We start from the raw sequence: 18,481 nt of genomic DNA on the forward strand, positions 1-18,481 counted from the left end.
TCGGAAGGATGGAAGGCTGAGTCAACCTTGAGCCTGGTGGGATGCGAACCTGCACTAATTGCAGGCAGCTGGTGTTACTTAAGGAGGCATTAGCCCACTGCTCCACCAAAGTATCAAAGTAGCTAGAATCCACCATTACTACTGTGCTGTGTTTCCCACATACATTTGTTAACTCATTAGCAAAAGGTTCATCTCTTTCTTCTGCTCAGTTGGGTGGCCTGTAGTATATGGCAATGCTATCCTTTTTTTTTCTTTTATATTGAGCCATATGCATTCTAGGAGGCTTCCATCCTTAGTTTATCCATTTCTGTAGAGATGTAATGTTCTCTTGCATATAATGCAATTCCAACTTTTGTTAGCTCTGTTTCTTTTGAACAGTTTATATCCTTCCATCAGTACATTCCAGTCAAGAGTTTTATCCCACCAAGTTATCCCACCAGTTTGGGGGCAATCTTGGTTTGTTCTCCATATAAATACTCATAAGCTGTTTCCTAATTATTCCAACACTTTAATGCCCTAAAGCAATAGAAACAGCAGTACAGAAAGTAAATATTAATTGTCATCTGCCAAAGAACTCTTTGATTGAAAAGACATTTTGACTTTAAAACATGATGGATCAGATTAGCTGTGATTTCATTGTACCAAGCATATACTCAAGATTGCATACTCAGGACCAATGCTGAATATGAATTACAACACAATAGTAATACTTTCATTGTTGAAAAAATCTGGCAAAGGCATATAATATTTCAATTAATCATAAAGATAGTCAAAGAAGGGAACAGATTTGACAGACGCTAGCAAGAATAAGTGAGGATGGGCACAATGTAGATAAATGGATATATGAGTAGATCACCCAACATTTCAACATATTAGCAAGGATTTAAGTTCCTATTCTAATAGCAACCTTATAACACCTGAGAAAAAAGTTAGTATGACCTATGTTATTTTTTGAAAAGACTGTGAACTCTGTTCAATACTTATTCACATTGCTTGACACAGAACTCTTCTGTGTCTTTTCAATTACATTGAGTCTCAATTTTTTTAAAAAAGAAAACCCTGAAAGCTAAATGTTTCATTATTTCTGGTATATTCAACCAACAAGACTTCATTTTATTCAATTTCAATCCTGGTAGAAGTGTTTCTGAAGACATCTTGCTGTTGAACTGTCCATTCATCTTCCGAGTTCACCAGGAGCATCAATGGAGACTGTTGTGATTGTAGCCATTGGGGTATTGGCAACCATCTTCCTGGCTTCTTTTGTGGCTCTGGTTGTGGTATGTAGGCATCGTTACTGCCGACCGAAGGACTTCTTGAGTCATTATGATACCAGGTGAGGTGATTTTTCAATTATGGATTCTAGTAATTCATTCACTCACGTGGAATATTTTGGGACAGCGATTTTCAGAATTTGAAACCTGGATTGCCAAAATTAAGGAGTCTAGGTACTGCAGGCACATCTGAAGGATTCCAAAATGGGAATGTCTAATCTATGGCTTTTGTTAATAATAATAAATGACAGTCAATTAAGGATTCTATGACTAAATTTTGATCTCAAAACATACTGATTTTAATGGTCAAAAGTAAGCTTAATTAGGGGTGTTTTGACACCCCCCTCCAACAATGCCTTAGATTTCCTTTGTGCTTCCTCCTAGGCCTATTGTTGACTTAATTGGCACCATGGAAACACAGTCTGAACCCTCTGAACTGGAGATGGACGATGTGGTAATAACAAACCCACATATTGAAGCAATCCTGGCAAATGAGGACTGGATTGATGATGCTTCGTAAGTTGGGCATCAATGCCTTCCAGGCTGCATAATCTGGAAAGGATTGTTTTTGTTCTGCTGCATGCAATTGGGACAAAATGGGACCAGAGAATAAAACCCAAAAATATCTTCAAATTCTTCTCTTTAAATGCTTAATACAGAAGTACTACATTGAAAAAGGATTGATAGTCAAGTATTTGACAAATATAGCTGAACCAAACCCATAATTTTTGATCCAGTTTTTTTAACCAATGTTGGTGGGGAGAAGAAACTGAATAGACTAAATAGTTAGCTTTTGAAAATATCCTTGTTATCCAATAATATTCATTTTTAGCTTTCACTATGACCACTATTAAACTTAAACACCCATTTTTCCTCCATATTAGAACTAGACCCTTGTTGGCATACCCTGTTTTTAAATCTCATATGCCACATAAGTTGTTTCTTGCTTCTCTAGTGGTTACTATCTCCGTCCTACCATGCTAACATTTTGCATGGCTTTATCTCATCTGATACCCTTTCTTCCTTTTCTGATGGTTGTAGACCCCGTACTTCCAATGCATCTTATCTTTTGCAATAGTAATTTAAATGGAATAACAAAAAGTGTATTGAGGGAAAGGCTAGAACAAATCTAATTCTAACTTATTAGTCATTTGTGCAAGTTATTGGTATGAATTTAGCTGTTGTTAAAAAAAGTCAAGTATTGTCTTTGAGCCTTACATATGTGGATTTTTCACATGTGTAATAGCAATAGTAACAGCATTTAGACTTATATACTGCTTCACAGTGCTCTACAGCTCTCTCTAAGTGGTTTTACAGAGTCAGCATATTGCCTCCAGCAATCTGGGTCTTCATTTTACCAACCTCTGAAGGATGGAAGTCTTAGTCAACCTTGAGCTAGTGAAAATTGAACTGCTGAACTGCTGGCAATTGCCAGGCAAGTCAGCAGAATTAGCCTACAATACAGCATTCTAACCACTGTGTCACCACTAATGAATGCATTCTTATAGGAGAAGAAATCAATGCTTCATGCCATTTCTTTTCAACCTTCAAATCACTGGCTGCAGAATGTGCATTGATGTTCTGGTTAATCAATTCTTGAAGAGAAACTTGTCAACAACTTGGGTGACAAAAGCCAAATTCATCAAGTGAGCTGAGAATAAAATGTCCTACAGAATGCTCAGAAATAGAAGATCTTGTGTCTGAGCAGGGAAGCTGAAGACCAGAAAACTGAATCAAGTCCAAATCCAGAAGACTTTTGGTGGAACCTTTCTCTAATTTGCTGCTATTTTTTTTCCTTAGGGGCCTGGTCTCTCACTGCATTGCTATCCTAAAGGTACATTTCTTATTTTTTTCAAAAATCATAATGGGAAGAAACCCTACATCAGAGAAGGTGCACAGTCCATAGGAAGTGCATGTGTAAATCAAGTACATTAAGTAACAGTCAAACTCCCATCCCGTGCAACACTGATTTATCTTATTTTTTTAACAGATCTGCCACACTCTCACTGAGAAGCTTGTTGCCATGACAATGGGGTCAGGAGCCCAAATGAAGTACCCAGCAAGCCTGAGTGACATTATTGTGGTGGCCAAACGAATCAGCCCAAGGTGAAAGTTGTCAAGAACTTACGGGGAGCAGGACTCTGGATGAGTCTGGGGAGGAAAAGTCCACTTTAGCCTGAACAAAAGATGGGATATAAACCAAATGAATAAATAGAGGGGAGGATATGCAGAACACAAGACTGCAATTATTGTTTAAGCAATTTACTTCTTTATGAAAAGGACTGTTTCAGCTGGTCATACTTTAGATGGGGATTCTTCCGTGATTGGGGCAGTTGTCCTTATTGCTCTTTGCCCTCTTTCTTTTTAATGCCCTGGATTTGCAGGAAAGAATAGGAAGGTTCTACAGAAGGGGATATTTAAACTGGGCTGTAAATGCTCAGGATGCTAAATGTATCTGGATATATCACAGGAGCATAAGAAGAAGGGGTATCTTAAGAGTCTGTCTTGGGTACAATCCTCTCAAACATCATAAATGATCTAGATGAAGGCATTAAAAGGGTGGATGACAAAAAGCTGGGGGGGGGGAGATGTTAACATTTTGGAACACAGACTCAAGATTCAGAAGGATTTTACAGACTTTGAGCATTGGTCCCTATCCAACAAGATGCAGTTCATTGGTGAGAAAAGTTAGGCGTGAAAAACCAAATGCACACAGAATAGAATAGGAGGTACCTAGCTCCACAGTAGTACTTCTGAAAATAATGATCTAAGTGTCCTGATGGACCACTGTAAGTATGAGCCAGGAATCATGGGAAGTGATAGTGCTCTATACTGCACTAGTGAGGCCACATGGAATACTGTGCCTAATTCTGCTCATCACAATACAAAAACTATGCTGAGACCTCAGAAAGAGTATAGAGAAGAGTAACAAAAATGATAAGGGGACTGGAGCCTAAATCACACAATGAACAGCTAAGGGAACTAAGCATGTTTAGCCTAACAAAAAGAAGGTTTAAGGATGTCATATTAGCCATCTTCCAAAAACTTGAAGGGCTGTCACAAGGAAGAGGGAGTCAGCTTATTCTCCATAGCACCTGGGGGCAGGGCACTTTATTTTCCATAGCACCTCAGGCACAACCAATGGGTGGAAGCTTGTCAGAAGGTGATTCAACCCGGACATAAGGAAGAATTTTCTGAGTGACCCACTCTGTGGATGGAGGTTGCTGGAGGTTTTCAGAAAGACTGGGCAATCATTTTTCCTGGTTAAAGATCCTGCCTTCAGTAGGGCATTGGACTAGAAGACCTCCAAGTCCTTTTCTACACCTTGTTTCTATGAGTCTAAGATGTAGCACTAGTGTGAGACATTTATCTTTCTATCTCTCTAATGTCAAGTGGAAGCAACCAGATCCACATATGAAGGGTTCAGGTTGACTACTTTATTGTATTCTACAAGAACTGTAGAAGTTCCGTATAAAAATCTTCTCAGACTGCCTGCCTTTCCTTGGGAATTAACATATGATTTCAAGGAACTTAAGGGGAGGGGACTAGATCTAAGTCTCTTGCAGCCACTCAAGGTTAATTCCCCACTTAATCCTTTCCCCTTGCTTGGCTGGGAATTTCACACCACCTTAATTTCATCACCTTAACCTCAGACATAAGGTCTACCCTCTTATGAAAGTAGACAGAGGTAATACTGGTAATATATGTCCTTACCAACAGTAGGATAACAACCTCTGGTGCACTTTGTCGCACTAAGCTAATATAGGTGTAGTGTATGCAGCTTCTAGCATACACGAACTGTCAGCACAGCAGGAGGCGCAGAACTGGACAGCTCCAGGCTATAACTGCATTTGGCGGGAAAGCCTGGTTCAAACAGATTTGACAGCTCCGGGCTATAGCTCCGGGAAGCCAGGATTTAAAATGATTGGCTACCTGCACTGGCAGGAAGCCCAGGTTTGAATCCATTGGATGGCATTCACCTGGGCAGGTATAAAAGCAAGCCAGGTAAATCCATTTTCCCAGCAAAGCCTGACAACAAAATAAAGGTTGCTACACACCGAGCTGGCTGTCTCCTTTTTCCGGTAACCCCGCGATTCAACACTGGCGACGAAGGTGGGATCCTGCTCTGAAGAACAATAGGCATCAGGAGGAATCCGTGATCGGCTGCGTGCATCCGAAGAAGCTCATCAGCATCGGAGCAGAACAACCCAAGACAACAGCATGGCGCAGCTCGGTCAGTATCCCCTCTTTAACAGTAATCGCCCAGAGGAATGGGAATAGTTCGTGGGGCAGCTGGAATGCTACCTGCGGGCGAACAGGGTTGAGGACGATGGCCAGAAAGTGGCGGCGCTGCTGTGTAGCTGCAGCAAGGACACCTACCAGCTGGTGGTCGGTCTGTGCTCACCAGAGGACATTGATGCTGTCGCTTACAAGGATCTTCTGGACAATCTGACCCAGCACTTCCGACCCGACATGTCTGAGATCACTTGGAGGTACAGATTCGAGAAGCGGATGAGCGTCTGGGTGAGTCAGCTAAAAAATACATAGCAGCCCTCAGGCAGGCAGCCCGCCTCTGCAACTTCGAAAATCTCTAAGTGAGACTGAGGGACCGCATCGTTTTCAGCCTGCGAGACAAAAAGCTGCGGCAAAAGCTGTTCGCCAGGCCGAAGCTAACGCTGCGGGAAGTCCAAGAGGAGTTCCTGGCCTGGGACATCGCAGAGGGGCCGGAACCGAAGGAGCCTCACGACTGCAGCCCCAGCGGAGCCCTTCATCAGGTGAGCAGCTGTAGCGGGGATGAGGGATCAGCGACAGAAGTTGATGCGATCCACCGCAGGACACTGCCAGCTGCCACTAAACAAGGTAATATGAGGGGGTCACGACCGACAACGGCAGAACACAGATGCCCGGAGTGTAGGTGCAGAGCTAGCAACCCCCAGTCTACCCAGCATTTCAGCTGCGGATCCAGTCAACCCCGGTCTACCCAGTGTTCTGGCTGCAGTGCAAATGGACCCCGGTCTACCCAGTGCTCGAGTTGCAGAGGACAGCACCCTCGGTCTACCTGCTGGTTCAAGTCAGCCAAGTGCCGGGCGTGCGGAAAGACCGGGCACATCGCGTCTGTCTGCCGAAGTAAGACCCGAGACAACCTACACGAGGTGGAGGTGGAGTTCCAGGCAGCAACAGGTACTGGGGAACTGGGCCAAAAAATTTCCATCAGTTACACAGAGGGCAAGGTGGCCATCTGCAAAACGGGGGGACAGCAATCCATCACCCCAAAAATAAAGCTGGTGGTGAGGTTGCAAGGAGTTCCATGCAAAATGGAAGTGGACTCGGGGTCAGCCATCTCCATTATCTCCAGTGAAACGTTTAAGGCGGTTTGCAGATGGAGTGGCCGGCGGGTTCCCTTGAGGTCATCCAGACTGACCCTCACTGATTTCCAGAATGCACCAATAAACGTCCGGGGGGAGGCTTCGGTGGAGGTGCAGTACAAGGGTTTCCAGGGCGGGTTGGATGTCTTGGTGGTAGAAGGACAACACACCAGCCTCATAGGGCTGGGTTGGTTCAAGGCACTGGGCATCCGGATCGTCGGGATTCATCAGACTCAGGGCTGCCGCACATTAGAAATGGTTTGCAAAGAGTTTTCAGACGTTTTCGATGGGAAGTTGGGAAGGTACACAGGACCTCCCATAACCCTTAAGCTAGATCCGCATTAATTAATTCGCATTAAAGCCCAGTGAGTTCCGTTCGCGCTTAAGCATAAAATAGAACAGGAGCTCGACAAGCTGGTAGACCAGGGGGTATTAACACCAGTCGAGGGAGCCAAGTGGGAGACTCCCATCGTCATGCCGCTCAAGGCGAATGGTGAGGTGAGGATGTGCACTGACTACAAGGGGACCATCAATAAAGCGTTAAGCGCACACTCATACCCGGTACCCGCAGTCAGCAGCATCCTTGCCTCCCTGCAAGGTGGGTCCATATTGGCGAAATTAGATCTAGCTCAAGCTTATCAACAGCTACCAGTTGGCCCGGAGGCCACAGAGGCACAGACCATAGTCACCCACAAGGGGGGGCGTTCCGGGTAGACTGACTGTAATTTGGCATTAGTGTAGCTCCTGGGATTTTCCAGGAGGTCATGGAACGAACCCTTAAGGGTATACCAGGGGTTTGCCCATATTTTGATGACGTTCTCATCGCAGGGGATTCTGAGGACGTTCTGGCAGAACGGCTGCAGGCTGTCCTAGGCAGGTTCAGGGCTGTTGGTTTAAAACTGAAAAGGGACAAATGCAGAATTGGGGTGACTGAAACTGAATTCCTGGGATTCAGGATTGATGCTCAGGGGATCCACCCAGCAGCATCCAAGGTAAGGGCTATTAAGGAAGCCCCAATACCCAAAAATAAGGCAGAATTGCAGGCTTTCCTGGGCCTGCTCAATTTCTATCACGCCTTCTTGCCACATAAGGCAACAATTGCAGAGCCCCTACATAGGCTATTGGATAAACAGACAGCATGGAGCTGGTCTACGGCTCATACAGCCGTGTTCAAAGCCCTGAAAGATCTGTTGGCAGGCAATGCTACAATCATGCATTTTGTGGAGACTAAACCTGTCTGCATTGCGTGTGATGCATCCCCCTATGGGGTAGGGGCTGTGCTTAGTCACCTGGAAAAGAATGGAACACAGGCCCCCATTGCATATTACTCCAGGACCCAGTCAGCAGCCGAAAGAAACTATGCACAAATAGACAAAGAGGCCCTGGCAGTGGTCGCTGGAGTTAAGAAGTTCCACAACTATCTTTATGGAAGGAACTTCACCATTTTCACAGACCACAAGCCATTGCTAGGTCTGTTCATGACTGACAAACGCCACAGATTCTGTCACCCAGAATGCTGCGTTGGTCCATCTTCCTGTCGGCATATTTGTGCAAATTAGTCCATAAGCCCGGCAAGGAGATGGGGCACGCTGACAGCCTCAGCAGACTGCCATTGAAAAACACAGAACCGGACCCAGCACTTTCAGCTCAAATATTGGCTATTCAGGATCTGCCAGAATGTCCCCTCAATGCCAAGGACGTTGCTGAAGAGACACCCAAAGACAAGGTACTGAGCCAGGTACACTCATGGGTGAGTACGGGGTGGCAGGACAAATCACCGGGCCAGGAGTTCTCAGCATATTTCTCCAGGAGACACACGAATTGTCTACCCATAAGGGCTGTCTTTTGTGGGGAGGCCGGGTCATCATACTCCAAGGGCTAAGGGAGAGAGTCCTGTATTCCCTACACGAGGGCCACCCAGGGCTTGTAAGGATGAAGGCCCTGGCAAGAAGCTATCTCTGGTGGCCAAGCCTGGATAAAGAGATAGAAGGGTTAGTGGCAGGGTGCTACACTTGCCAGAGGCCACGACCTGAGCAACCCCATGCCCCAGTTCACAAATGGGAGGAGACACACACACCATGGTCCAGAGTGCATATTGACTATGCTGGACCCTTCCAGGGCCATTCCTTCCTAGTGGTGGACAGTCACTCGAAGTGGCTAGAGGTGGTACCAGTGGGGAACATGACCACAGCAGGGACAATCCAAGTGCTCAGGGGACTTTTTGCAACCCATGGACTCCCTGATGTAATAGTATCCAATAATGGGACACAATTTACTTCATCGGATTTCCAGGTGTTCCTGAGGACTTTGGGAATTAGGCACATCACCTCTGCTCCTTTTCATCCGGCCAGTAATGGGTTGGCAGAATGTTTCGTGCGCACCACAAAGGACACCCTCAAGCGCATTATCCAGGGGGGACTGGAAGCAACGGCTGGCCATGTTCCTCTTCCACCAACACTCCATACCTTGCACCGCAACAGGCAAGAGCCCAGCTGAGCTCCAATGGGGTAGGCATCTCATAACCACTCTACAGTAGACAGACTGCACCCAGATAGAGTGGCAGCAGACGCCGGAACCCCAAGCCTCAACAAAGCCTTCAACCTGGGAGATGCCATATGGGCAAGGAACTACGGCACAGACCACCCATGGGTACCAAGGGAGGTAATGGACAGAACTGGGCCCCTCTCTTACAACATGAGGGTGGAGGGGGGACTCCAGTGGAGAAGGCATCAGGATCAGTTGAGACCAAGGGCTCCGGAGAGAATTCCGGGTGACAATCAGGAAGAGGGGTCTGAAGGATGGGAGCTGCAACAACACACCAGGAAGGACAACAGGGGGTCACCAGGTCAAGCCTGGCTTAGGCAGGGACGGGACAATGGGATCAGGGTAACAGCTGGTCCAACTACATCAAGAACACCACAACACAACCAACCCTGCAATGACAGATCCACAGACTCCAGACCCACAGACTCACCTGGAACTAAGTCAACGGCACCTACACAGAGCACCCACCCATACCAACAGGAAACAACGGACAACAATAAAATGGACTCGAGCCCCAGCACCCCAACAGAAGGGGTGAACCTGAGGAGATCCAACAGGACCCACAAGACCCCAGCCTACCTCGCAGACTACGTGCAGCCTTGAGGGGAGGCAGGGGATGGAAACAATAAAATGTAAATAAATATATATAGTACCGGGGGGGGGGGAATGAACAAAAGAAAAGTAGCTTCCTCACTATGGGGGAAGGGGTGTAGTGTATGCAGCTTCTAGCATACACGAACTGTCAGCACAGCAGGAAGCGTGGAGCAGGACAGCTCCAGGCTATAACTGCATTTGGCGGGAAAGCCTGGTTCAAACAGGTTTGACAGCTCCGGGCTATAGCCATACCTGGTGGGAAGCCAGGGTTTAAAATGATTGGCTACCTGCACTGGCGGGAAGCCCAGGTTTGAATCCATTGGATGGCATTCACCTGGGCAGATATAAAAGCAAGCCAGGTAAATCCCCTTTTCCCTTTTCGCCTGACAACGAAATAAAGGTTGCTACACACCAAGCTGGCTGTCTCCTTTTTCCAGTGACCCCGCGATTCAACAATAGGTAACAAAACAAGGATATGCTGAGTAATAGTTCAGACAATTCAATAGGAGCACCAGGGAGCAAGCAGTGCTGATCGCCTGCCATCCCCCTTATACCGGAGAGAGGGAAGGAGGGATGAGTGGATGGATGGACAGAGAGATGCATAGCAATTTTTATTTCACTTCCTTAATTTGTACATTGTTTAATTACAACTAGCCATCTTTGTTTTCTTCATAGGGTAGATGATGTGGTGCGATCTATGTATCCACCATTGGACCCCAAACTGTTAGATGCCAGGTGAGTAGGCCTTGCTTGGGAGGGAAGGTGATAAATGTCTGCCTTGCTTTCTAACTATATAATCTAAAAAGCAGTATACTCCTTGAAAAAATATTATCTGCTTTCACTCCCACATTTTAGGGTGTCTGTACATGTGGTCCTTCTGGAGTTCTTCATCAAGTCCCTTTTACAATGTATTTCAACATTTCTCATCACCTTTAGAAAGATTTCCCAAAGATCAGTGCAATCTTTTTTTAAATATAATTTTATTTTAAGTGTAAGTTTTTAAGTTTTAAAAACAAGAGTGAAAATCAATACAAACTAAAATAAGGAAAAAAGAAAAAGAAGGAAATAAAAGAGAACTCTAAGGTACAAAAATAGAAAAGGCAGAAGAAAAATAGAAAAGGAAAAAAGATACAAAGCATTGGCTTCCAATCTTCTTTATAGCAATCATAAGTACAATTGTAAATTTATCTCTTTCTCTAAAGTTAGCTTGTGACTCTCTTCTTTCTATAATCTATCCTGTCCAATCATCAAAACCAAGTCACAATATCATTGTTTTCTGTTTTGCACTAAAAGTTGATAAAGCAATAAATGCAGATATTGTCTTTTCTCTAATCAAGCAGGTCAATTTGGCCATCTCAGAAAGTTCTATCATCTTCACCAACCATTCTTTTTGTAGGTATTGCCCAATCTTTCCACTGTTGTACATACAAAATCTTGCTCATAACTTTTTTCCAGCTGTTATCCAAGAGAAAGACATCAGGTCTCAATTATAAACTAATCTTCAAAATCCTCTGAAACAGTGTATGTATGTGAATCCAATTTTGTTTAGCTTTTTACATGTCCATAAAGTATAATAAAATGACCCTTCTTGCTGTTCACATTCCCAATATAAAGCATCTTATACATTCTAGACATTTTTCTGGTGTCACATAGCAATGGTACATCATTTTATAAAAGTTTTCTTTAAGATTATAACACAGTGTAAATTTTAATTCGTTCAACCACAAATTTTCCCACTGTTCCATTTGTATATTATAACTAAAATTTCAACCCACTTTAACACACATTCTTTCACTTGTTCTTCTTTTTCATATTCCAATAAAATTTATACATTTTAACCATATTTTCATCATTTGTACACAATTCTAGTTCAAACAGTCTTAGAACATTCACTATACATTATTTTGTCTACTTTGAATCTTTCTGATTAATAGTAAATAGGAAAACTTGACAATTATGTCCCTATGTCATCAATTTTTCTCCTAATTTTATTTTGTATTTCCTTTCAGAATTTTAGTATCTCACAGTATGCTACTATTATTTAAATATATAAATGTGTATCTCACAGAGTATTGCTAGACCTTTATTGACAATTATTTGTACTTTCTATGAAGTACAATCTTACCCCTTTAATAATTCTTTCCAAAATTCATATCTTTCAAAACTTTAAATAGGAAACCCCAGTTTAAATTGTCAAATTTTTTACATTTAAGAAAATCAGTGCAGCTTGCTTTTCATTGTGTTGATTCAATTCTTCCAAAATATTCAAAACATTTATGATTTTATCCTAAGTGACTTTTAATCCTCATAAATAAATTCTTGCAAAATTATTTTAACCTCTCTGCCAAAATCATTATATACAACCTATAGCTATTATTATTATTATTCAATAATGATTCAGATTTATTTTTTTTATTTTTTTTATTACATTTATATCCCGCCCTTCTCCGAAGACTCAGGGCGGCTTACAAGCTTAGCAGTAGATGACAGTTACTTGTTCATTTCAAATCCTCCTTACACATCAGTGGAATATAATCTCTTCAATTTTCTGGCATCTTTCTCCTCTGTAAAATAGAATTATCATTTTTTGTCAACATTGTAAAAGTTTATCCTCAAATCATTTATAATAAGAAACTAGTAACCCATTTAGTCCAGGAAACTTTCCTCTTTTAGTGTTTCTTATAGCTTTGCAAATTTTCCTTATTCCATTCATAATCTTTTTCTGTTTCTCTGTAGTCCTCAGCAAACTTTATTTCTTTAAATTTTCAACTATTTTCTCCACAGAAATTTACATAAATTGGAATAATAGTGATGAAATACTTTTTCTCGACCAGATTATCATTTATTATTTTCTTGTAATTTTAATAAGATTTGTTCTTTTTTGAGATTGTATACCAATCACTTCTTTAGTTTATTTGCAAATTTTATTTGCATTTTTGTGTTTTACATAATTTATTTTTATTCCATTTCTCTTAATGTTATTATAGATAATTTATCTATAAATGCTTAATTTGTTGAGAAATATTTATCTTGTCTGGAAAATTCTTTAATTCCTCATCTTTTTATCTCATCCAAAATAATTTTCTTCTTGAATTCACTATTCATCATCATTTTAGTCATTCTCCGTTCACTGCATTAAGAAGGCCTCTTCCTCATGTTTCCAACCTATGTGGTCGTGAACTTTCTTTTGCCAATTGGGCCCACAATACTTGCTAATGTCATTGATCCATCTTGTTTTAGGGGTCTTTCATGGACACGTTTTATCAAGTGGGGTCCATTCTATGACCGCTTGGGTTCACCTGACATCAGTTCTTCTTGCTATGTGACCAGCCGATTTCCATTTCAGTTCTTTTACTCTCATGATGATATCGTATACTTTTGCTAGAAGAAAAGTCTTCATCATGGTTCAGTCCAAGCTGGGAATAAACATGGTGACTGCTTTAGAAAGAAGGTTGCAGTTTATTGAAGAGGAGAGCCAGACAGAAAGATGCCTCTGGCAGAAAAGAGGGGGGGAAGGGCTGAGCACATGTAGGGAGTGGGTTTTTATAACCTCTGGAGCCTTTTGTTTGGAGTTGTTTCCTATTCCTACTTTGAGGCTTTGTATTTCCTGTGTCATGGATTTTGACCTGTGTCCCTTCAGCATCTGTGAGTTAATTCTATTATGTCCTGTCTTAGACTTTGGGTGGGGTGTATAGATTTTAGGTGTCTTTGTCCTCTTAATCTTCTAGTTTCAATGGTCTGCATTTCTATAGAGCTGGTTTCTGCTTGGGGTGGGAGACCTGGGGCTATCAAGAAAAACTGGGCATGCCTTTCTACCTCTTTAAGATCTTTTGAGGAAATATATTTTTCTGCCCTTTAATATTTCCTTGTCTGGGGCCTGACTTCCCACACTTTCATTTGTCACAATCAATACAAAAGCTACATGTGGCACAAAGAGCCATGGAAAGATACATGCTTGGCATTACAAGATAGAAAGACCTGCTCATGGATTAGAGCATTCACTATTAAGTCATATGAAGTAATAATTCATGAAAGCTTTGTTTGTATCCCAAACCATTCTTACATCTGTACCTTTATAAGATTATTTTCAAAAACCTCTTTTTTTTTACTATCCTCCACTATTCTTTCCACAACAGCATTTCATTTAATTTGTATCTGAAAAAAACTGGATTTCCATTTAAAAATCACTTTATTATAATCTGTAAAGGTCTTTCATGATATCCCTACTTTATGAGCCTTAGATCAGTTTTATCCATCCACCTTTCACTGAGCCGAGAGCATCTCCCATTTGACTGGTATGTGGAGATTGTGCTGCAAATGTGCTTTTTTTCTTCTTCTGTTTGTTATGTGCTCCTGGCTACTTTCCTACGTGAGCAGAGACAAGCTTGCCTGACCAACAACCAGTCAAGACACAGTGAAGGACTTTTGTTTCATTTATTGCAATAAGCAGGGAGAGAAGCTATCAAAGCTTGGTTCTCTCCAAAGTTCCAAACCAAAATATTCCCTTCTTTATACAACCTGGCTGCCACATACCTCATTCCCCATTGGCTGAGGTACTATGAGGTATCGACTCTTCCCGACTGCCTCCCACGTATTTCCTGCTCCATACTAAATCATACATCACATCTACATTAAAATTAGGAGATAATTTTTGCAAGGCGTATCAAATAATATTCATCAGATATTAGGTATGCTCAGTTGTGTATTTTGAGTTCTGGGCCCTTTTTTATGGCTCCTTAGAACAATAAGTTCTTTCCTCTTTTTCAGTTAAGTTTGACTTTCTGGTTATTCCATTCAGTTATCTTTCCTGTTATCCCAGTTAATTTTCCCTGGCTAGTCATTTCCTCTTGCAGCTGTTTTTACAGCATGTATTCTTCCTTTTCCTACTCTGAAGACCCAGCTAATGTTGGCCTACGTATCTCTCTTTTATCCTGCTTTTATACTACCATTTCTTGCTCACATTCATTGTAGTTTCTTTGAGAGGCTTGTTTCTCCACCATGTAAGTTTCCACTACACAGCAGATTCAATTTTACATTTTTCTTTCAATATTAAATTTTGAAAACCATTCACTTAATCCTATCAGTTTCAGTCTTGCTTGCTTTCCTGTAATTTATTGGTGAGGTTTTTTCCAGAAGTACTTTGCAGTTGTGTCCTTGATCAGCCCAAGATCATCCAGCTTTCTATCTAAACGGGAAATAGAATTCAACCTCTCAAATTCTTAACACCAAACTGGTTCTGTGCAAAAGTGCTAGAACTACATTAAAAATATTATCATATTAATGTTAAATAGTCTGTTAGGGTCAGGCAGCATCAAATTGAATAAATACAGTAATTAAATGTTAGCATTATAATATCTTTCAATTTAACATATTTAACACAGGCGCATGTGCACCTTAAATATAAAAAAACCCAAGAGTCTTCTTTACAGCTGAGTAGGAAGGGCAGGGCTTGGCTCATGAGCCCCACCCCTATTTCATGTTTGTTTGTTTTTTGCAGGACAACAGCGCTGCTGCTCTCAGTGAGTCACTTGGTGCTGATCACGCGGCATGCCTGCCAGTTCCCCAGCCACATGGACTGGATCGACCAATCCTTGTCCGTGGCGGAGGAGCATGTGAGTGTGCTGCGCGAGGCAGCCCTGGCTTCGGAAGCGGAGCGGATTCCACCTGGGTCAGAAAGCTTTGTGCAGGAGCAGTCTACAATTTGAGAACAAAGGGAAGAGGAGAGGAGACGCATGTCATCAATGGCTCTGTGCTTCCTCTTCTTCTCTATTTTTCATATAGCATTGCTGAAGATTTGGCATAATGACTGTTATCCTAAGGATGATAGAACTGCCACCTCGACTGTTCTAGTCTTGCATCTGGATTAGTGACCCTGAGATATGCTCATGCTGGAGAGGGTAGAACGGGGAAGGAGGACATAGTATTGTTAGTAATTTTGTTTGCAATCAGAAATATTTTGGCTATAGCATTTGTTATTTGTAGTTAAAGCTAAGAAAAAAGAAGGGACTTAAGACAACAATTGAGCCCAAAATTTCTGTTGCTAAGCAAAGCAGATGTTAGGTGTTTTGCTTCATTTTATTATTTTTCTTGCCCTAGTTGTTAAGCAAATCACTGCACTTATTAAGTTAGTAACATGGTTGTTAAGTGAATCTGACTTCCCTATTTACTTTACTTGTCAGAATATTGTAAAAATGATCACATAATCACTGGAACACTGCAGCCGTCATAAATACATGTCAATTGCAAAATGTCTGAATTTTGATCATGTGATCATGGGGATGCTGCAACAGTTGTAAGTGTGGAGAATGACCTAAATCACTTTTTTAATGTTCACTAAACAAATGGTTATAATGGTTGTACCACAAATCATATGGATAGTTAAGCGACAGTGACCCACGATTACAACATATACCTCCTGCCTTTTGGTGTCTTTGATAGCAATTCCCCTACCCATTATCATCATCTGAAACTTTTTCCAATTTCTGCAAAACCAATTCTATAGTCCTTTGGATTCTAACTCATGTGTTCTTTCTACATGAAAATAAAGTGTACAGTGTAAATTGGAGATTGTGGAGGAAGGAACAGTTGATTGCTTCAGTAAATTCTTAAGCAATTGCAGGTTGAACTTGAAACCATTTAGATGTATATATAGTGGGAGCTTTCCCTCTCATTCAGACTTTTGTAATAAATAGTTCTTACCGTGTATTCAATATCTTTTATTGTTAATATTAGTGTACCACAAAAATCTCTTTTCTTACGAAGATAAATCTGAATAGTGGCTAGCTAAGCTTTAACTAGAAAATCTATTGTTCACCAAAGTATTTTCAGACTGGGTCCTTTCCTGGTTTGCCCTTTGCATAGATTTTTGTTTACATACTTCTATACTACCCATTATCATTACCACTTTCATGTACGTGTAATAAAAAATATAGCTTCAACCACTTCAGTTTGTTTGAAATATTTATTGTCCAAGTTGAATCTTCCTTCCTTAAGCTGTTCATACTAGTCAGTGGCTTTAATGAAAGAAATATAATACATGCAATGCAGATAATGAAATCATTGTCCACTTTTGATAAGAAACTATCTTCTCTAACCTTTAGCCTTCCAGATGTACTAAGCAACAAGTTCCGTAACTCTAACCCATAATTCTGCTTCATCACAAAATAATTGGTAGAATAACAGCAGCATGATCTTAATATTAACTATGTAAAATAATTCATTCCAGAATGCAAAATTGCACATTTCTCCCACTGAAAACAGTCACATTTTCTGCCATGCACAAGCTTATATTGCTTTGAAATTATTTTCCTGTAAACCTTCATATACTGGAGGATCTGATCAAGCTGAATTTGCTGAGTTTATGTTTGCAGAGTTCTCCCAACATTTAGAGGACTAATGTCGAAATGCTGGTTGCTCCCATTTATAGAAACTGGCAACACTGTAAATGTTGTAGCGTGAGCGACTGCGTAGACACAAGGATGAGTCAGCATAGTACGTGATACTTTTATTGATTACAAGATGGAACTAACTCCCCAAACCCCCAGTGCCCTCTTATAGTCTACTGATGCCCATGAAGCCAGCCAACCCGGTGTTTTATTTTCCCACCGGCCAGGTAACACCCAACCCGGTATTGTATGTTTCCCGCCGGACAGGTTGACCAATCAGGCCACCTGACCAATGCCACCTGGTGTTATGGTGCCTATACTAGCCTGGCATTTCTACATACACAACAGTAAACATTTCTCTACTTTTGAGAGCATTCATTAGTTTCTCAGACAAGACACGGAGTAGGGATCAGTATACAGTCAACAAATGTAATGTTGATATTGTTTTTTGCCAACTCAAGGATGGGACTTTAATTCAGTAGGGGTCAGACCCCAGTGTAACTTTGTTAGTGGCCATTTCAACTTCAAAAAGAAAAATATATTTAGAGTATCTTAAACATCATTGTCATTACATACTTTATCATGTATATTCGAATCTAATATGTTCCTACATGTTATAGGCTCATGTTAGAAGATGTATTTTAATGAACCTGCTATACACCAATAATAACCACAATTCTGTTGTTTTTGAGTTGTTTTACTATTCCCCCTTCCCATGGAAAAAAATTAATGGCATGGTCTAACAGCTTAAATGATATGACAGTTAGGCTGGTGAAAATATAAATGTTTGGAGAGTAACTATTGCTGGTAAGGTCAACAGAGGAAGGGTGATAGAATTATCCAAAGGTGAGAGAAGACAGGTGAAACTGTACAGGTATTATCTTACCAAAAATCAAATCTTGAAGAAAAGAATGACATATAAGCGCTCTGTTTTTACCAAGAAAACTAGACTGTTGTAACATTTAGAAGATGAATCTAGATGACAAGTCATCCAGAATGTGCCTCTGAGTATTGAGGAAAATCATAAAACTTTCATTGGTAAAGCTTACAGCAGCACTGTAGTGAGGGTCCTTCAAATTTGTACAAGATGGATAGAATTGCATCTTTTAATATGAAGGTTCCCTTTGTAATACTCCAGCAACCTTGCACCAGCTATGTGCAAACAGCTCCCTGCCATGTATCATTATCTGGGACATGCCGAATGGAAAAATCTTTGATCAGTACATTGAAATGGTAATTATGTAATAGAGCTAGACTATTCTGTCAGCACTAAGGTGACAGCTTTCCTTCCACACTTTTAAGGGATTTTTCCACAAGGCTG

The 18,481-nt window shown here is 41.3% G+C and overlaps 1 protein-coding gene across 1 annotated transcript; it reads left to right on the forward strand.

The window, feature by feature from the left end:
• Positions 1 to 1,202: 1,202 nt before the first annotated feature.
• Positions 1,203 to 16,702, forward strand: TMEM98 (transmembrane protein 98; the record flags this gene model as incomplete). Its single annotated transcript, XM_081345168.1, has 6 exons — positions 1,203 to 1,333; positions 1,656 to 1,787; positions 3,072 to 3,105; positions 3,262 to 3,377; positions 10,451 to 10,510; positions 15,273 to 16,702. 6 exons carry the CDS (start codon positions 1,203 to 1,205, stop codon positions 15,478 to 15,480), a joined length of 681 nt encoding a protein of 226 aa, XP_081201294.1. The 3' UTR covers positions 15,481 to 16,702.
• Positions 16,703 to 18,481: the final 1,779 nt, after the last annotated feature.

Source organism: Vipera berus (assembly GCF_964194415.1).
Source record: "Vipera berus genome assembly, chromosome: Z".
NCBI lineage: Eukaryota > Metazoa > Chordata > Lepidosauria > Squamata > Viperidae > Vipera > Vipera berus.